The sequence below is a fragment of the Oryx dammah genome, unplaced genomic scaffold (assembly GCF_014754425.2).
Source record: "Oryx dammah isolate SB20612 unplaced genomic scaffold, SCBI_Odam_1.1 HiC_scaffold_5, whole genome shotgun sequence".
Lineage (NCBI taxonomy): Eukaryota > Metazoa > Chordata > Mammalia > Artiodactyla > Bovidae > Oryx > Oryx dammah.
In genome coordinates, this window is record NW_024070189.1 from 14297534 (window position 1) to 14311449 (window position 13916).

A 13916-nucleotide genomic window follows, 5' to 3' on the forward strand; every position below is an offset into this window, starting at 1 on the left:
CAGGCAAGAACACTGGAGTGGGTTGCCATTGCCTTCTCCAATGCATGAAAGTGAAAAGTGAAAGGGAAGTCGCTCAGTTGAGTCCGACTCTTAGCAACCCCATGGACTGCAGCCCACCAGGCTCCTCCGTCCATGGGAGTTTCCAGGCAAGAGTACTGGAGTGGGGTGCCATCGCCTTCTCCATGTCCCACAGTAGGAAGCTGTTAATGTCAGCCTTCTAGAAAAGCCACGATGGCCTTCGGATAACTTCCTTGTGTCTTCTTCTTCAGGTTTCCGTATATGCTGTTCCAGACAAGATAAATCAGGTAGATTATGCACTGGATGCCGCGGTGACTCTTCTAGAATTTTATGAGGATTATTTCAACATCCCATATCCGTTACCCAAACAAGGTATAGATCTTGCACAGATGTTTCAAACTGGCATGTAATGACCCCAGCAGTAGATTATATCTTCCTCACTGGCATCTTCCCCCATCAGCTCAGCAGCCTCTCAAGTCATTAAAACCCCAGCAGGTTTTTGAGGCATGTAGCATGCCTTCTGATTTAAAAGACAAACACAACTCTATTAGTGGGCAGATAGCAAAGGACAGAGGCTGCATTTTTCCCCATGATTGGCATGCATTTGGTAGGAACATAGAGTACTCAATAAATTTTTTCAATGAATTCCTTGATAGAGCATAAGAAAATCTGCATTTTCTTTCTTACATGAGCCCTTAAAACTATTATGTGTTTGAGTTTTTAGTGTGGGGGAGTCTTGGGGATCCCAGCTAGAGTGGATTATTGAGACAATGTTTAAGATTGTCCAGTCCCCAAACACCTTGTCAGAGAATTAGAAATGGACTCAGGAGGTCTGAAAGCCAAGCGTGACTTTATCATGCAATAGCAGAGTAACTCTGAATGAGCCACTGAGCCCTTTTTCTTCATTGTGAAAGGTTCTTCAGACCAGAACCCAAGATTCTGTGGGGGTCACTGTTTCTCTTTGATCCCTGCATCCATCCATTCTGAGAGGTGGTGTGTTTGGGCCATGTGTAGGTTAAGACTGATGAGATGTTTTTTTGCTTCCTTCCCAAGATCTTGCTGCGATTCCTGACTTCCAGTCTGGTGCAATGGAGAACTGGGGACTGACAACATACAGAGAATCTTCTCTACTGTTTGATGCTGAGAAGTCTTCCGCTTCAAGTAAGCTCGGCATCACGATGACTGTGTCTCACGAACTCGCCCACCAGGTATATGAGCTCAATCACACTTTTCAAAACAGTATAAACTATGTTTTTATTGCTCTTCTGGGACATAGGCTATTCATATTGATATATGAATTCTATGGATTCATTTTTACTTTGTCTTTTTCTCCCAGAGGAAAATCGATGTCTTCAAAACATTAGGTACCATGTTTTAAAATACATATTGAAAAGTTTTTCTTTTTACTTTGAAAAAAATATTAACTTTATAGATATGTTAACATTCATATACTGACATTACACATACAGAATATATTTCCTTCTGAATGTTTGACGTTTATGGCCGTGTAGATAATCCAGTTGCCATAGAAATCTGTGGATAAACTGAGTAATATTTTCCTTTCAGTGGTTTGGAAACCTCGTCACTATGGAATGGTGGAATGATCTTTGGCTAAAAGAGGGATTTGCCAAGTTTATGGAGTTCGTGTCAGTCAGTGTGACTCATCCAGAACTGAAAGTGGTAAGTTGTATTTACTTACTTTTTTTTCCTACATTTTAGGTTAATCTGTTGCTGGAAAATATTATATTTACCAATGCTTGATTATGGAATTTATAGAAGGATTGATAACCTCCCTGGGAGTTTAAATATGGATCAGGTTTCCAAAATGCTAGTGTACTTTAAAGATATCTCACAAAGACTTATTTCCACACTCAGTTGCTTATTTCCAAATCTATGAATTATGACTGCTACTGCTGCTGCTGCTAAGTCGCATCAGTCGTGTCCGACTCTGTGCGACCCCATAGACGGCAGCCCACCGGGCCCCTCTGTCCCTGGGATTCTCCAGGCAAGAACACTGGAGTGGGTTGCCATGTCCTTCTCCAATGCATGAAAGTGAAGAGTGAAAGGGAAGTCGCTCAGTCGTGTCCGACCCTCAGCAACCCATGGACTGTAGCCTACCAGGCTCCTCCGTCCATGGGATTTTCCAGGCAAGAGTACTGGAGTGGGGTGCCATTGCCTTCTTCGATGAATTATGAAGTTAGTACTAAATTCTCCTCCCTGAGTGTCAAAGAAACAGAAATAATGACAACTGTCTGTTCTGTATCGCTTTCCCTCCTTCAGGCTGCTCACTGGAGAAGTATTACTTACAGACTGATGTTATTTCAATAGGGTCCTACTTGCCAAATCAAATGAATTTTAAGATAATTGCACATTGGATTGTATAAGAACCTAGAGTCATGGGTCACAGACTTACTGTTTTGGAATCTCTACATGATGATTTCAAAAGTCATGTGTTTAACTTGTGAAAATCAAATGCAGTATAATTAGAAACATTATGTAAAAACAATCCTTTACCATATTTTAATTTTCATTTGTGCATATTCATCTTCCTATATACATAACTTATATGTGAAAAGAAAGTGAAACTAGGCAGTCATCAAATAATTGCCCTAATCTAGTGAAAGTGAAGTCGCTCAGTCGTGTCCGATTCTTTGCGACCCCATGGGCTGTAGCTTACCAGGCTCCTCCATCCATGGCATTTTCCAGGCAAGAATACTGGAGTGGGTTGATTACAGTATAGTGGACCATAATAAGTATTTTCCTGTTTCCATGTAGTCTTTAATAATAAAAGTGATCATGTATGCTTATTGTTTTGTTGTGTAAGATGCCCTAATCAGATTATAGTTGGAATTTGTTCTCCATTGCTTTTTCTTTCACTACATGGTGAAAGCTAAATTTTTTTGCTTTAAAACCACTATAATATTGTAAAGTAATTAGCCTCCAAGTAAAATAAATGAATTAATTTACAAAAAGATAGTATAGATGAAGACTGGAGATACTGAAATCATTATATATTTTAGTTTCATATTTGGGTACGAGCGGGCTGTAGGCATAATGTTTTCATTTTTAATAGGAATGTTCTTTATTCGAAGGTGATAAATATTTAAACAAATTTTCAATGTTGATCTAAAATCACTGTTTCCTGTCTGTTCCTTAGAAGATAATTGTTTAATTTTGTAAATTCTATAAATATATAATAGGTCACATCAGAAATGTGGAGTGTAAGGCTGTTATCCCACGTGCAGCCAGCCTCATTTCATAGTTTTTGATCTAAATGTGAATCACTGGTGATGTTGTCTTTTGATTTAATAGGAAGAGTATTTCTTTGGTAAGTGTTTCAAAGCAATGGAGGTGGATGCATTAAACTCCTCACACCCCGTGTCCACACCCGTGGAGAATCCTGCTCAGATTCAGGAGATGTTTGATGACGTTTCTTATGACAAGGTAAAAATGTATTATAAGGATACAGTTTGCACACTAAACTTACTGGAGTGGAGAGGCTATAGCTAGGGCTGTGGGGTGACTTTCCCTTCAATAGGACCGACCTGGATTGAAGGCTTTCTCTTCTCACTCAGGCTGCCCAGAGTCAACTTTTTTAAGGCCTAACTTTAAGTATGGCTTAAAATCCTAAAGATTATATTGTTGTCAGTTCTTCATTTACCTTTGTAAGTGAATATTCACAGTCTACAGAAACCTTTTATTTATCCTTCAGCAAATAGATCTTGATTGAGCTTTAGCTTTGTACCAGGCCAAAACACATGCCCTTTTGTAGCTTTGGGTGCCTTCAGAAACAGTTATCATGCAAAATGTGTTTAATAAAAGAACTGGAAATTGTTGCCAACGTATAATCGTTGGGAGATTTTATATAAAAATCCATATTACTGGCTTCTCTTTGAAGGAGATAGAATTCTGGTTATACCAGGCTTCTATTTCCCTTAGCAATTTGGACTGGAGGTAAGTCATCGCTAGTTTACGAGATCAGGATTCTGCTTTTCAACTTTCCCTTCCATCCCCAACCATTTCCATTATCCTCACTGAGGCAGAGAATGTGTTATTTATCATAAAGCTTGGCTGCTTTATGTGTAACAAAGGGAAAAGTATTTCATGTTTGCATGTTTCCATCAATAGTGCAGAGTAGATAAAAGCAGACAAAAACAGACATATAAAGTCACATATAGATCAACGCAATAGCATAGAGCCCAGAAATTAGCTCAGGAATATAAGGTTAACTTACGAGAAAAGACCCAAGAATATACAATGGCAAATGGAGTCTCTTAAATAAATGATCATTTAGTTCTTCTGACACCATATACAAAGGAATAAAACTGCACCACTGTCTTATGTGACTCACAGAAACTAACTGAAATGGATTAAAGACTTAAATGTTAGGATCAGAAACCATAAAACACCTAAATGGAAAGTAGAGAGAAAAAGCTTCTTGACATGTATCTTCGCAGTGATTTTTTTTTTTAATATGCTACACCCAAAGCATAAGTGCATAAGCAACAAAGGCAAAAATCAACAAGTGGAATCACACGAGATTAAAAACCAAGAGCACAACAAAAGCAGAGTGAAAGGCAGCCTACTGAACAGGAGAATATCTGAAAACCAGGCGTCTGACAAGGGATTAGTGTCCACAGTATATAAAGAACGCATTAACTTGATTACTAAACAATCTGATTTTTTTTTTACACTTTATTTTTTAATTTAAATTCTTTTCATGGAAAGGCATTTTAAATATAGCATTGTGTACGTGTCAATCCCAAACTCCTGATCTCTCTGTCCCCACCACCCTTCCCTCCTGGTAACCGTAAGTTTGTTCTCTGTGAGTCTGTCAGTATGTTCATTTGTATCATTTGTTTTAGATTCCACATTTAAGCAAAATCATATGACATTTGTCTAGCTCTATCTGATTTACTCCAGTTAGTATGGTATAATCTCCAGGCCCATCCATGTTGCTGCAAATGGCACTATTTCATTCTTTGTAATGGCTGAGTAAAAACAATCTGATTTTAAAAGAATTGAATAGAAACTTTTCCAAAGACAAACATATGACCAATAGGTACATTATAAAGTGTTCAACATTGCTAATCCTTGGGGAAATGCAAGTCAAAACACAATGAGACATGGCTCCACACCTTAGAATGGCTAGTCTCAAAAAGATGAAGAGCAAGTGTTGAGAAGATGTGGAGAGGGGCAACCCATGTGCACTGTGGTGGGGATGTAAATGGGTTTGGCCGCCGTGGAAGACAGGATAGAAAACAAGATATTACAAAACAGAGATATAGCCAGCAATTCCGCTTTGAGGTATTCAAAGAAAACAAAAACAGTAGCTAAAAGAGAGACATGCACCCCGTGTTCCTGGCAACCTTATTTGCAGTAGGCCAGATGGTTGTTTCCTCAAGTGTCCATTCCATGGTGGAATATTCAGCCACAGAAAAAGCAAAGCTTGGTGCTTGTAACTACATGGATGAATCTTGAGGGCATTCTGCTAAATGAATTAAGTCAGACAACTCCTGTATGACCTCACTTGTAGGTTAAATCTAAAAGTGAAAACACACGAAGAGTGAGTTCATAGATTGGTGGTTGCCAGGGGCTTAGGGAATAGGTGAAGATGTCAAAAAGTAAAAACTTGCAGTTATAAAATACATCATAGGGATATAATGTATAGCATGGAGCTGTAATTAATAGCGTTGTATTGTGTGTTTGAAAGTTGCTAAGAGGAAATCTTAGAAGTCCTCCTCACAAGAAAAAATTGTAACTGTGTCGTGATGGGTGTTAACGAGGTGTACTGCGGTGATCCTTGTGTAGTATATGCAAGTATTGTACACCTGAAGCTAATGTTATCTATCAGTTATACCTCCATAAATTATACCTCACAAATCCTCGTCCTGTTGGCAGGGATATGCACTCAATGCCTTCAGGGACCCAGGCTCTGCCCATCTAGTGACTCTACTGTCTCCTAGAACCAGAGAGAGAGAGACTGTCTCTACCGTGAGGGGACCTAAGACATTCTCTTGGAAAAGGAGATTTTGAATTATGTCTGAAAGATGAATTGAGGCATTTCAGGAAGTGAAGTAGGAAGGGTTTCCTAGGAAGGGGGACTCATGATTTCCTAGAAAACTCAGGGTGGTGTTTTGAGCGAGAGGGAAAGAGGAAAGAGGAAAAGTTCTTGGTGGTTAGTTGTATGAAAAGTTCAGGGGGAGACAAAGAACCTGAAAGGATTTTTCTTATCCTTGGACTCCCGTCCCCCGTTTGTCACCTGTCTGACCACTGGAGGTATTCGAGTTTGTGGCCCGTGATCTAGGAGAGTGGGCGGGGAGGGGGAAAAGCTCTTATCGCAGGAGTGCAGAGTGTCTAGGAGTTCCCTTGCCCCGTTTCTCACCTTGCTCTTGCTGGGCCAGTTTTCTGTGCTCAAGGCTGCCAATTCTTGCCCAGTGGGCTCCGCCATTTCTCACCTGTTCTCACCTTTGATTCCATCTCTCCCCACTCCTGCCCCAGAGGGGCGGCGGGAGAGCCACGTGGTGGTCCAAAGTCCCGTGTTTATTCTGCACCATCGCCCACTCGCCTGTGAATCATGGAAGCTGGCAGATGATGGGGAAGTTTGAATACTTACAAAAAATGGCAGTCCTGGTGACTAAAGCATGAAGAGTCGCATTGATCCCCTGCCTCAATCGGTCCAGGTGTAACCCACTGTTTCTAATTGTTCCACAAGTGATCAGATGCTAAAAATGTTACAGCATCTTTTTTTTTTTAATTTATTTATTTTTTATTTTACTTTACAATTCTGTATTGGTTTTGCCATACATTGGCATGAATCCACCATGGGTGTACATGCATTCCCAAACCTGAACCCCCCTCCCACCCCCCCTCCCCACAACATCTCTCTGGGTCATTCCCGCGTACCAGCCCCAAGCATGCCATATCCTGCATCGGACATAGACTGGCAATTCGATTCTTACATGATATTATACATGTTTCAATACCATTCTCCCAAGTCATCTCACCCTCTCCCTCTCCCACTGAGTCCAAAAGTCCGTTATACACATCTGTGTCTTTTTTGCTGTCCTGCATACAGGGTCATCATTGCCATCTTTCTAAATTCCATATATATGTGTTAGTATACTGTATTAACGAATGGCTCCAACATAGTGACAGTAGGTGAGACGGAGGTGGACAACAGCTAACAATTATTTATGTGGTCTTTTCAGGGAGCTTGTATTCTGAATATGCTAAGGGACTATCTTGGTGCCGATGCATTTAAAAGTGGCATCGTAAAGTATCTGCAGAAGTATAGCTATAAAAACACGAAAAACGAGGACCTGTGGAATAGTATGGCAAGCGTGAGTATGTTTTCACGTATCTCTGTGTTTGGGGTTGGCAGGCTTATTGCTTTATTTTGTTTTTGTTCTGTACCACATTAACCCTTTGAGAAGAATCACGAGTGGTTTTTCTTTTTTTTTCCCAAAGGACTGAGTGATGTGTTTATTTTTGGTTTTTAGATTTGCCCTACAGGTGACACGCAACACACGGATGGATTTTGTTCTCGAGGTGAACACTCATCTTCAACCGCGGTAAGTTTTCACATCTGTATGCGTTACCCCAAAGCCCATTCTTTTACTCCATTTCCTTTGAAGGATAACTCTGTGCCAAGCTTTCTGAGATCCTGGATCTTATCAGCCTCTCTGTAGATAAGGCTGCATTTAAACTATACCAGAGTGACAGCCTTTTACAATTTTTCTTAAGTCTCGCTATACAGGGAAGTTTTCCAGCCATCTTTTGTAACATTATCTCACTGATATTAATTTCTTCAGCTTCACTCTCTGGAAAGCAGTAGATTTATGATGTGCTTCTGTGATAGATTAGGACTATATCCATCAGGCTGTGTTGATTGTTTCCATAGCCCTTCATTTGTGGAAAAAAAAAAAGAAACATAGATGGCATGAGCATTCTCAGGCACTTACGATGTGTCAGGCACGTGTGAAGCATTTATGTGTATAATCTGCTTTATTCTTCACAATAAGCCTATGAGCAAATGCTATTACCCCTATTTTTACAGCTGGGGAAATGAAATCCAAAGGCGTATGATTAGTAAATTGCAGAGCAGGGATTTGAATTGAGATCTAACTCATGTCTTTAACTGCTAAGCTATAAAGAATTCATAACACCTGAATCACAAAGCAGCCTGAGTCTCTGTTTATCTGGCCTTGCGGAATATTTTCACAGGTAACTCAGTGTGAGCCTGGAGATTCAACAGAATTATATCCACTCAATTTTTATTTTCTTGGCTGTTTTGCTTTCAGAGACAGATTTATTCCATAGTTTCTAGATGTGTCCCATGGAATGTTTTATCCTTTCATTAGCTCTTAAATATTATTTGAAAGCTTTTTTAGTATCAAAGAGTAAATGCTCGTTTGAGTTAATGGCTGGCTGTTGGGTTGTGGGCCACATCGGTTTTATCCTTGGGAAGTATGGGCTCTCAATAGAGCACTTTTCCCCCACCTTGCTTGTTGGATAGGGAGCCAGCAGGGGAAGGGAACAGGCTGGGGGCTGGGAGCAGAGGAAGGGACAGAGGAGAGCTTCACTGGCTGCAGCCCCTGCAAGCTCAAGCTTGGGTTCTCTTCTTAGAGGTGGGTCCAAGTAGTTCACGTACCTGCCTTTTTCGCATAAACCAGCACTGGCGACGGGAAGGCCTTGATGTGAAAACCATGATGAACACCTGGACGCTGCAGAAGGGTTTTCCCCTGATAACCATCACCGTGAGAGGCAGGAACGTACACATGAAGCAAGAGTACTATGTGAAAGGCGTGGCCGATGCCCCAGAAACTGGGTAAGGTTCACAGGCAGAAACTCATTTGTTGCCTCAGTAATGACGTCTGCCTGGTAGGATGAACCCTTGTTTTTGAACTAGTGCCCTTCCCTTTGTTGCAAAACACGTTAATCAAATCTAAATACCCTATGAAGCTGACTTACACACCACCATCTTTTCAAAAGGATAAAGATGATATACAATTACTTAAACATTCTCATGGTTTGTAGTTAGACATGATGGTAATTTTCAGTTACTGGATTGACGTCAGCTCTGAGCATTTGTCACTAAATTACAACAGTGCCTGTCAGGAGGGTTGGAGCTAAGGACATAAACATTCAGGTGATTTCCGGGAAATGCAAGAGACTTGATTCTCTTCTTTGCCAGTCTGATTTGGATCCCTAAACCTGTTTGTCAGCTTAACACTACAGAGGGCATTGCTGGAAATGAGACACTGCAACTTGACTGACGCTGCTGCTGCTAAGTTGCTTCAGTCGTGTCCGACTCTGTGCGACCCCATAGATGGCAGCCCACCAGGCTCCCCCGTCCCTGGGATTCTCCAGGCAAGAATACTGGAGTGGGTTGCCATTTCCTTCTCCAATGCATGAAAGTGAAAGGTGAAAGTGAAGTCACTCAGTCGCTGGATGGACACTGTTAAAAAAAATTTTTTTTTTTGAAATGATTTCAGATGTCTGGAGAAGTTATAAGGAGAGCAAAGAATTCCTGTATAATCTTGCCCCAGATATGTGTTAACTCTTCACCACATTTATTTTATATGTCTATATATAACCTAAAATACCAAACAATTCCAAAAATATAATCTTTATTTCTCTCTGCATATATGGCAAACATATTTTTAACTGTTTGAAAGTAAGTTGGAGGCATGATTCTTCTTCACCTGAAATACTTCAGTATGTTGTTCAGTTGCTAAGTCGTGTCCAACCCTGTGACCTCATAAACTGCAGCACGCCAGGCTTCCCTGGCCCTCACTGTCTACTGGAGTTTGCTAAACTCATGTCCATTGAGTCGGTGATGCCATCCAACCATCTCATCCTTTGCTGCCCCCTTCTCCTTTTGCCTTCAATCTTTCCCAGCATCAGGGTATTTTCCAGTGAATTGGCTCTTCGCATCAGGTGGCCAAATTATTGGAGCTTCAGCTTCAGCATCAGTCCTTCCAATGAATATTCAGGGTTGATTTCTTTTAGGATTGACTGGTTTGATCCCCTTGCTGTCCAAGGGACTCTCAAGAGTCTTCTCCAATACCACAGTTCAAAAGCATCAATTCTTCGGCACTCAGCCTCTTTATGGTTCAACTCTCACATCCGTACATGACTACTGGAAAAATCATAGCTTTCACTACACGGATCTTTGTTGGCAAAGTGATGTCTCTGCCTTTTAATATGCTGCCCAGGTTTGTCATAGCTTTTCTTCCAAGGAGCAAGCGTCTTTTAATTTCCTGGCTGCAGTCACTGTCTGCAGCCCAAGAAAATAAAATCAGTTACTGTTTCCACTATTGCCCCATCTATTTGTCATAAGTAGTATTTTCTAAAAAGAAGAAAATTGATTTATATAATCACAGAACCTTTATCAAAATTATGAAATGAACTTGATACAATACTATTATCAAATGTATCAACCTTACTCAAATTTACTCAGTGGTCCTAATCATGTCTTTATAGCAAAAGAAAAAAAGAAAAAACCTGGTTCACGATTTAATATAGGATCAGATTGTATTACTTGTCACATCTCCTTAGTTCTTTGATTTCTGAACCAGTTCCTCAGTCTGTCTTTCTTGACCTTGATATTTTTGAAGAGTAGAGGATAGCTCTTTTAAAGAATGTCCTTTAACTTGGGTTTTCTGCTGGTTTTATTTTTCCACAGTCAGATTCAGCTTGCGCATCCTTGGCAGGAGTTCCATGGAAGGGATGCTGTGCTCTTCTGAGTATATGATTTAGTAGAAGGCACAGGCTGTCAACTCCTCCACTTCTAGTGGTCTCACTTTTACAGTCACGCCCCCTGAGATCCCTATGAGATGATCAGGGTCCAAGAAGAATGAATCAAACCCAAACTGGCAGCTCTCACAAAGCTGGAAATGGGCTGGGATGTTTTGAGCTCTTAACTCTAGCTGTTTCAGGTACCGTCTTTCTTTAAACAAGCCAGTGCCTGGCACATGGTGGGTGATTTAGGAACTGCTTGCATTGAATCAGCAAGTGAACTGTCTGTCTTCCTTTCTCTTAGATTACTGTGGCATGTCCCACTGACATTCATTACCAGCAAATCAGATGCAGTCCAACGCTTTTTGCTGAAGACAAGAACAGGTAATGTATTGTGGACCGAACTAGCTTACTTCAAGAAGAAACTGTTTAAATGTATAGGATTTAGATAATCAGTTTTCCTGGGTATTTATCTTGGTTAAAACAAAAACGATCGGGTCAGACTTCATCTTCAGCAGATCCCTGACTTTCAATTTCTAGTGAAGAATATAGGTTTGAAAATACTGTCCGGTTGCAAAAAAGAAGGCCAATATCTTGCCAGATAGGGAGTAAAACAGGTGAGTTATATAATGCTGAGGAGGAGAGACACTTGGGAAAATTGCTCCTGACTTTAATGTTGATAGGTTGTATCATACATGTGGCCTGAAACATTTACATTCTTCTCATAAGTCTATAAATCTCACAAAATTCATCTCTTAAACTAGTATTGGCTTTTGTCTATTGGGATGCTGTTTTCTGGTTTCTAAAAGCAGTGCGTTCAATATGAAACTCATTTCGGTATTAAAGTTGTTGAGTATTAAGCCTGCCTTTAGTCTCTGATCAGAAAAGCTTTTACCAGTCAAGAGAGAAAACGGAGCTGTGATTTACTTTATTTGCTCTAGATGTGCTCATCCTCCCAGAAGAGGTGGAATGGATCAAATTTAATGTCGGAATGAATGGCTATTACATTGTGCACTATGAGGATGATGGATGGGACTCTCTGACTGGCCTTTTAAAAGGAACACACACGGCAATCAGCAGTAATGATCGGGCCAGTCTCATTAACAATGCATTTCAGCTCGTCAGGTAATACAAGCCCCCTCACAGTCTTGGTTTATTCCTGAAAGCTGCTGTTATCATTCAAATCTCTGATTTCTAAAGATGAAAACGATTGATTGCTAATAAGAAATTGAAGGATGTTTTCTCCCAAGTTCTCCTAACAATTCAGGGTTGCTTTTAGCCTCAGGATTAACCTCTTATCTGTGTCTGCTGAGGACCAGGTAAAGAAAGGAATCTGTATTTTAATCTTTTTCATTAACAACTTGGATCAGATGGAGGCAGAAGTGTAGAAAACCAGGAGACCACCATGCTGGAGAAGCCCCTTGCCTGGTCCTTAAAAGTCTAGCCCAGCAGCTTTTCCTGGCCTTGCTGTAATAGATCAGGTTTCTCCCTGCAGGGTGAAGGCTTCTTAGAAGATTGAGGTCGCCCAGACCTGAGCTGTCATCATTACATCTCTTGGACTAAAGGAGAGCAGTTCCCCTGGCCCATCCCTACGCTACCCAAACTGGATGCCTGGACATCACAGCATCTTTATGGCATGTTGCTCATAGGACATGGTCCAGCCAAATGACCTTTGAGTGGGAGAGGATAATGTTCACTTATTTTTTGCCCCATAACATTGGCTTTTCAGGAAATCTTCCCCATGCCTAAAACTCAAACTTCTTCACTCTTTAGGTAGAAGTGACATCCAAGAGGAATCCCCCAAGTGGGAGAGAATGCTGTAATTCTCAGCTCCATGTCTCTCTGCTCTAAAATGTTGAGTTCTTCCTTTGAGGGGGCCTCTCGAGGTGACAGACAGCAGTCGGGGATAAAGATAGGGGTTGCTTATGAAGCCGTTTCTGCCTGCCTGAATATATTCCCCTCCACAGTGCTGCTGCTGCTGCTGCTAAGTCGCTTCAGTCGTGTCCAACTCTGTGTGACCCCTTAAATCACTGTGTTTACTTACATGCGCACGTACCCTACCACTGAAGCTTTTAAGACCAACTCTCATTATAATAATGAATTTTTTAGATCTATATTCAATTTATTTTTGTTTTGTTGTTGTTTTTTAATTTGTAAAAAATGTTTTAAAATTTATTTATTTTAATTGGAGGCTAATTATTTTACAATATTGTAGTGGTTTTGCCATACATTGACATGAGTCAGCCACAGGGGTACATGTGTCCCTCATCCCGAACCCCCTCCCATCACCCTCCCCATTCCATCCCTCTGGGTCATCCCAGTGCACCAGCCCTGAGCACCCTGTCTCATGCATCCAACCTGGACTGGCGATCTGTTTCACATATGATCATATACATCTTTCAGTGCTATTCTCCCAAATCACCCCACCCTCGCCTTCTTCCCCAGAGTCCAAAAGTCTGTTCTTTTATTCAGTTTCTTTCTGAAATGGAGATGAGGATGTATGGACTCCAGGGACTCACAATGGCCACTGAGTGGCAGCCTCTCTGGTGAAGCTTCCTGAGGGATCTTTGATCACAGTTCCCGTTTCACTCTGGCAGTCCAGCAAGGTTCGATGTTTCCTAGAGGGACAGATGCTGACCTGTTGCTGTTGCATCTTAACCACAACCGGTAGAGCTCTACTATTATATGTGATTATATAATATATTATATTACATTATATATTATATGTGGTTAGCTCTACTATTCGAGAAAGTTCCTTCATAGTGCCAACACACCACGTGTTATATTATATGTGACAGGAAAGCTATCAGTATAAAGGTCATTATCTGTAAGGAGTTGTCTATATCTGACGGAATATTTTGCTGGAAGCTTGTTAAAATAACTTTTGAAGCAAATAGTTGATTTCCTGGATTTTTCTTTCAAACTGCTAACCCCGGTGTCTCTTGACCAGCATTGGAAAGCTATCAATTGAAAAAGCCTTGGATTTAACCTTGTACCTGAAGCAGGAAACTGAAATCATGCCAGTGTTTCAAGGTTTGAATGAGCTGATACCGATGTATAAGTTAATGGAGAAGAGGGAGATGAATGAAGTGGAAACTCAATTCAAGGTAAAATGCTGGAATAAATTGAATAGTTTTAGATAACCGGTTTGCTTT

The 13916-nt window shown here is 40.7% G+C and overlaps 1 protein-coding gene across 2 annotated transcripts in view; it reads left to right on the plus strand.

Annotated features, from left to right (window-relative positions):
* The window catches only part of ERAP1 (endoplasmic reticulum aminopeptidase 1), a 42102-nt gene that overhangs the window by 18948 nt on the left and 9238 nt on the right, over nucleotides 1-13916 (plus strand). For both annotated transcript variants that reach the window (XM_040239370.1, XM_040239372.1), the window contains exons 5-14: nucleotides 270-390; nucleotides 1072-1226; nucleotides 1585-1698; nucleotides 3331-3462; nucleotides 7230-7361; nucleotides 7521-7592; nucleotides 8694-8848; nucleotides 11066-11145; nucleotides 11703-11886; nucleotides 13712-13868. In XM_040239370.1, coding sequence (XP_040095304.1) covers nucleotides 270-390; nucleotides 1072-1226; nucleotides 1585-1698; nucleotides 3331-3462; nucleotides 7230-7361; nucleotides 7521-7592; nucleotides 8694-8848; nucleotides 11066-11145; nucleotides 11703-11886; nucleotides 13712-13868 — 1302 coding nt within the window. The remainder of the gene's footprint in view (nucleotides 1-269; nucleotides 391-1071; nucleotides 1227-1584; nucleotides 1699-3330; nucleotides 3463-7229; nucleotides 7362-7520; nucleotides 7593-8693; nucleotides 8849-11065; nucleotides 11146-11702; nucleotides 11887-13711; nucleotides 13869-13916) is intronic.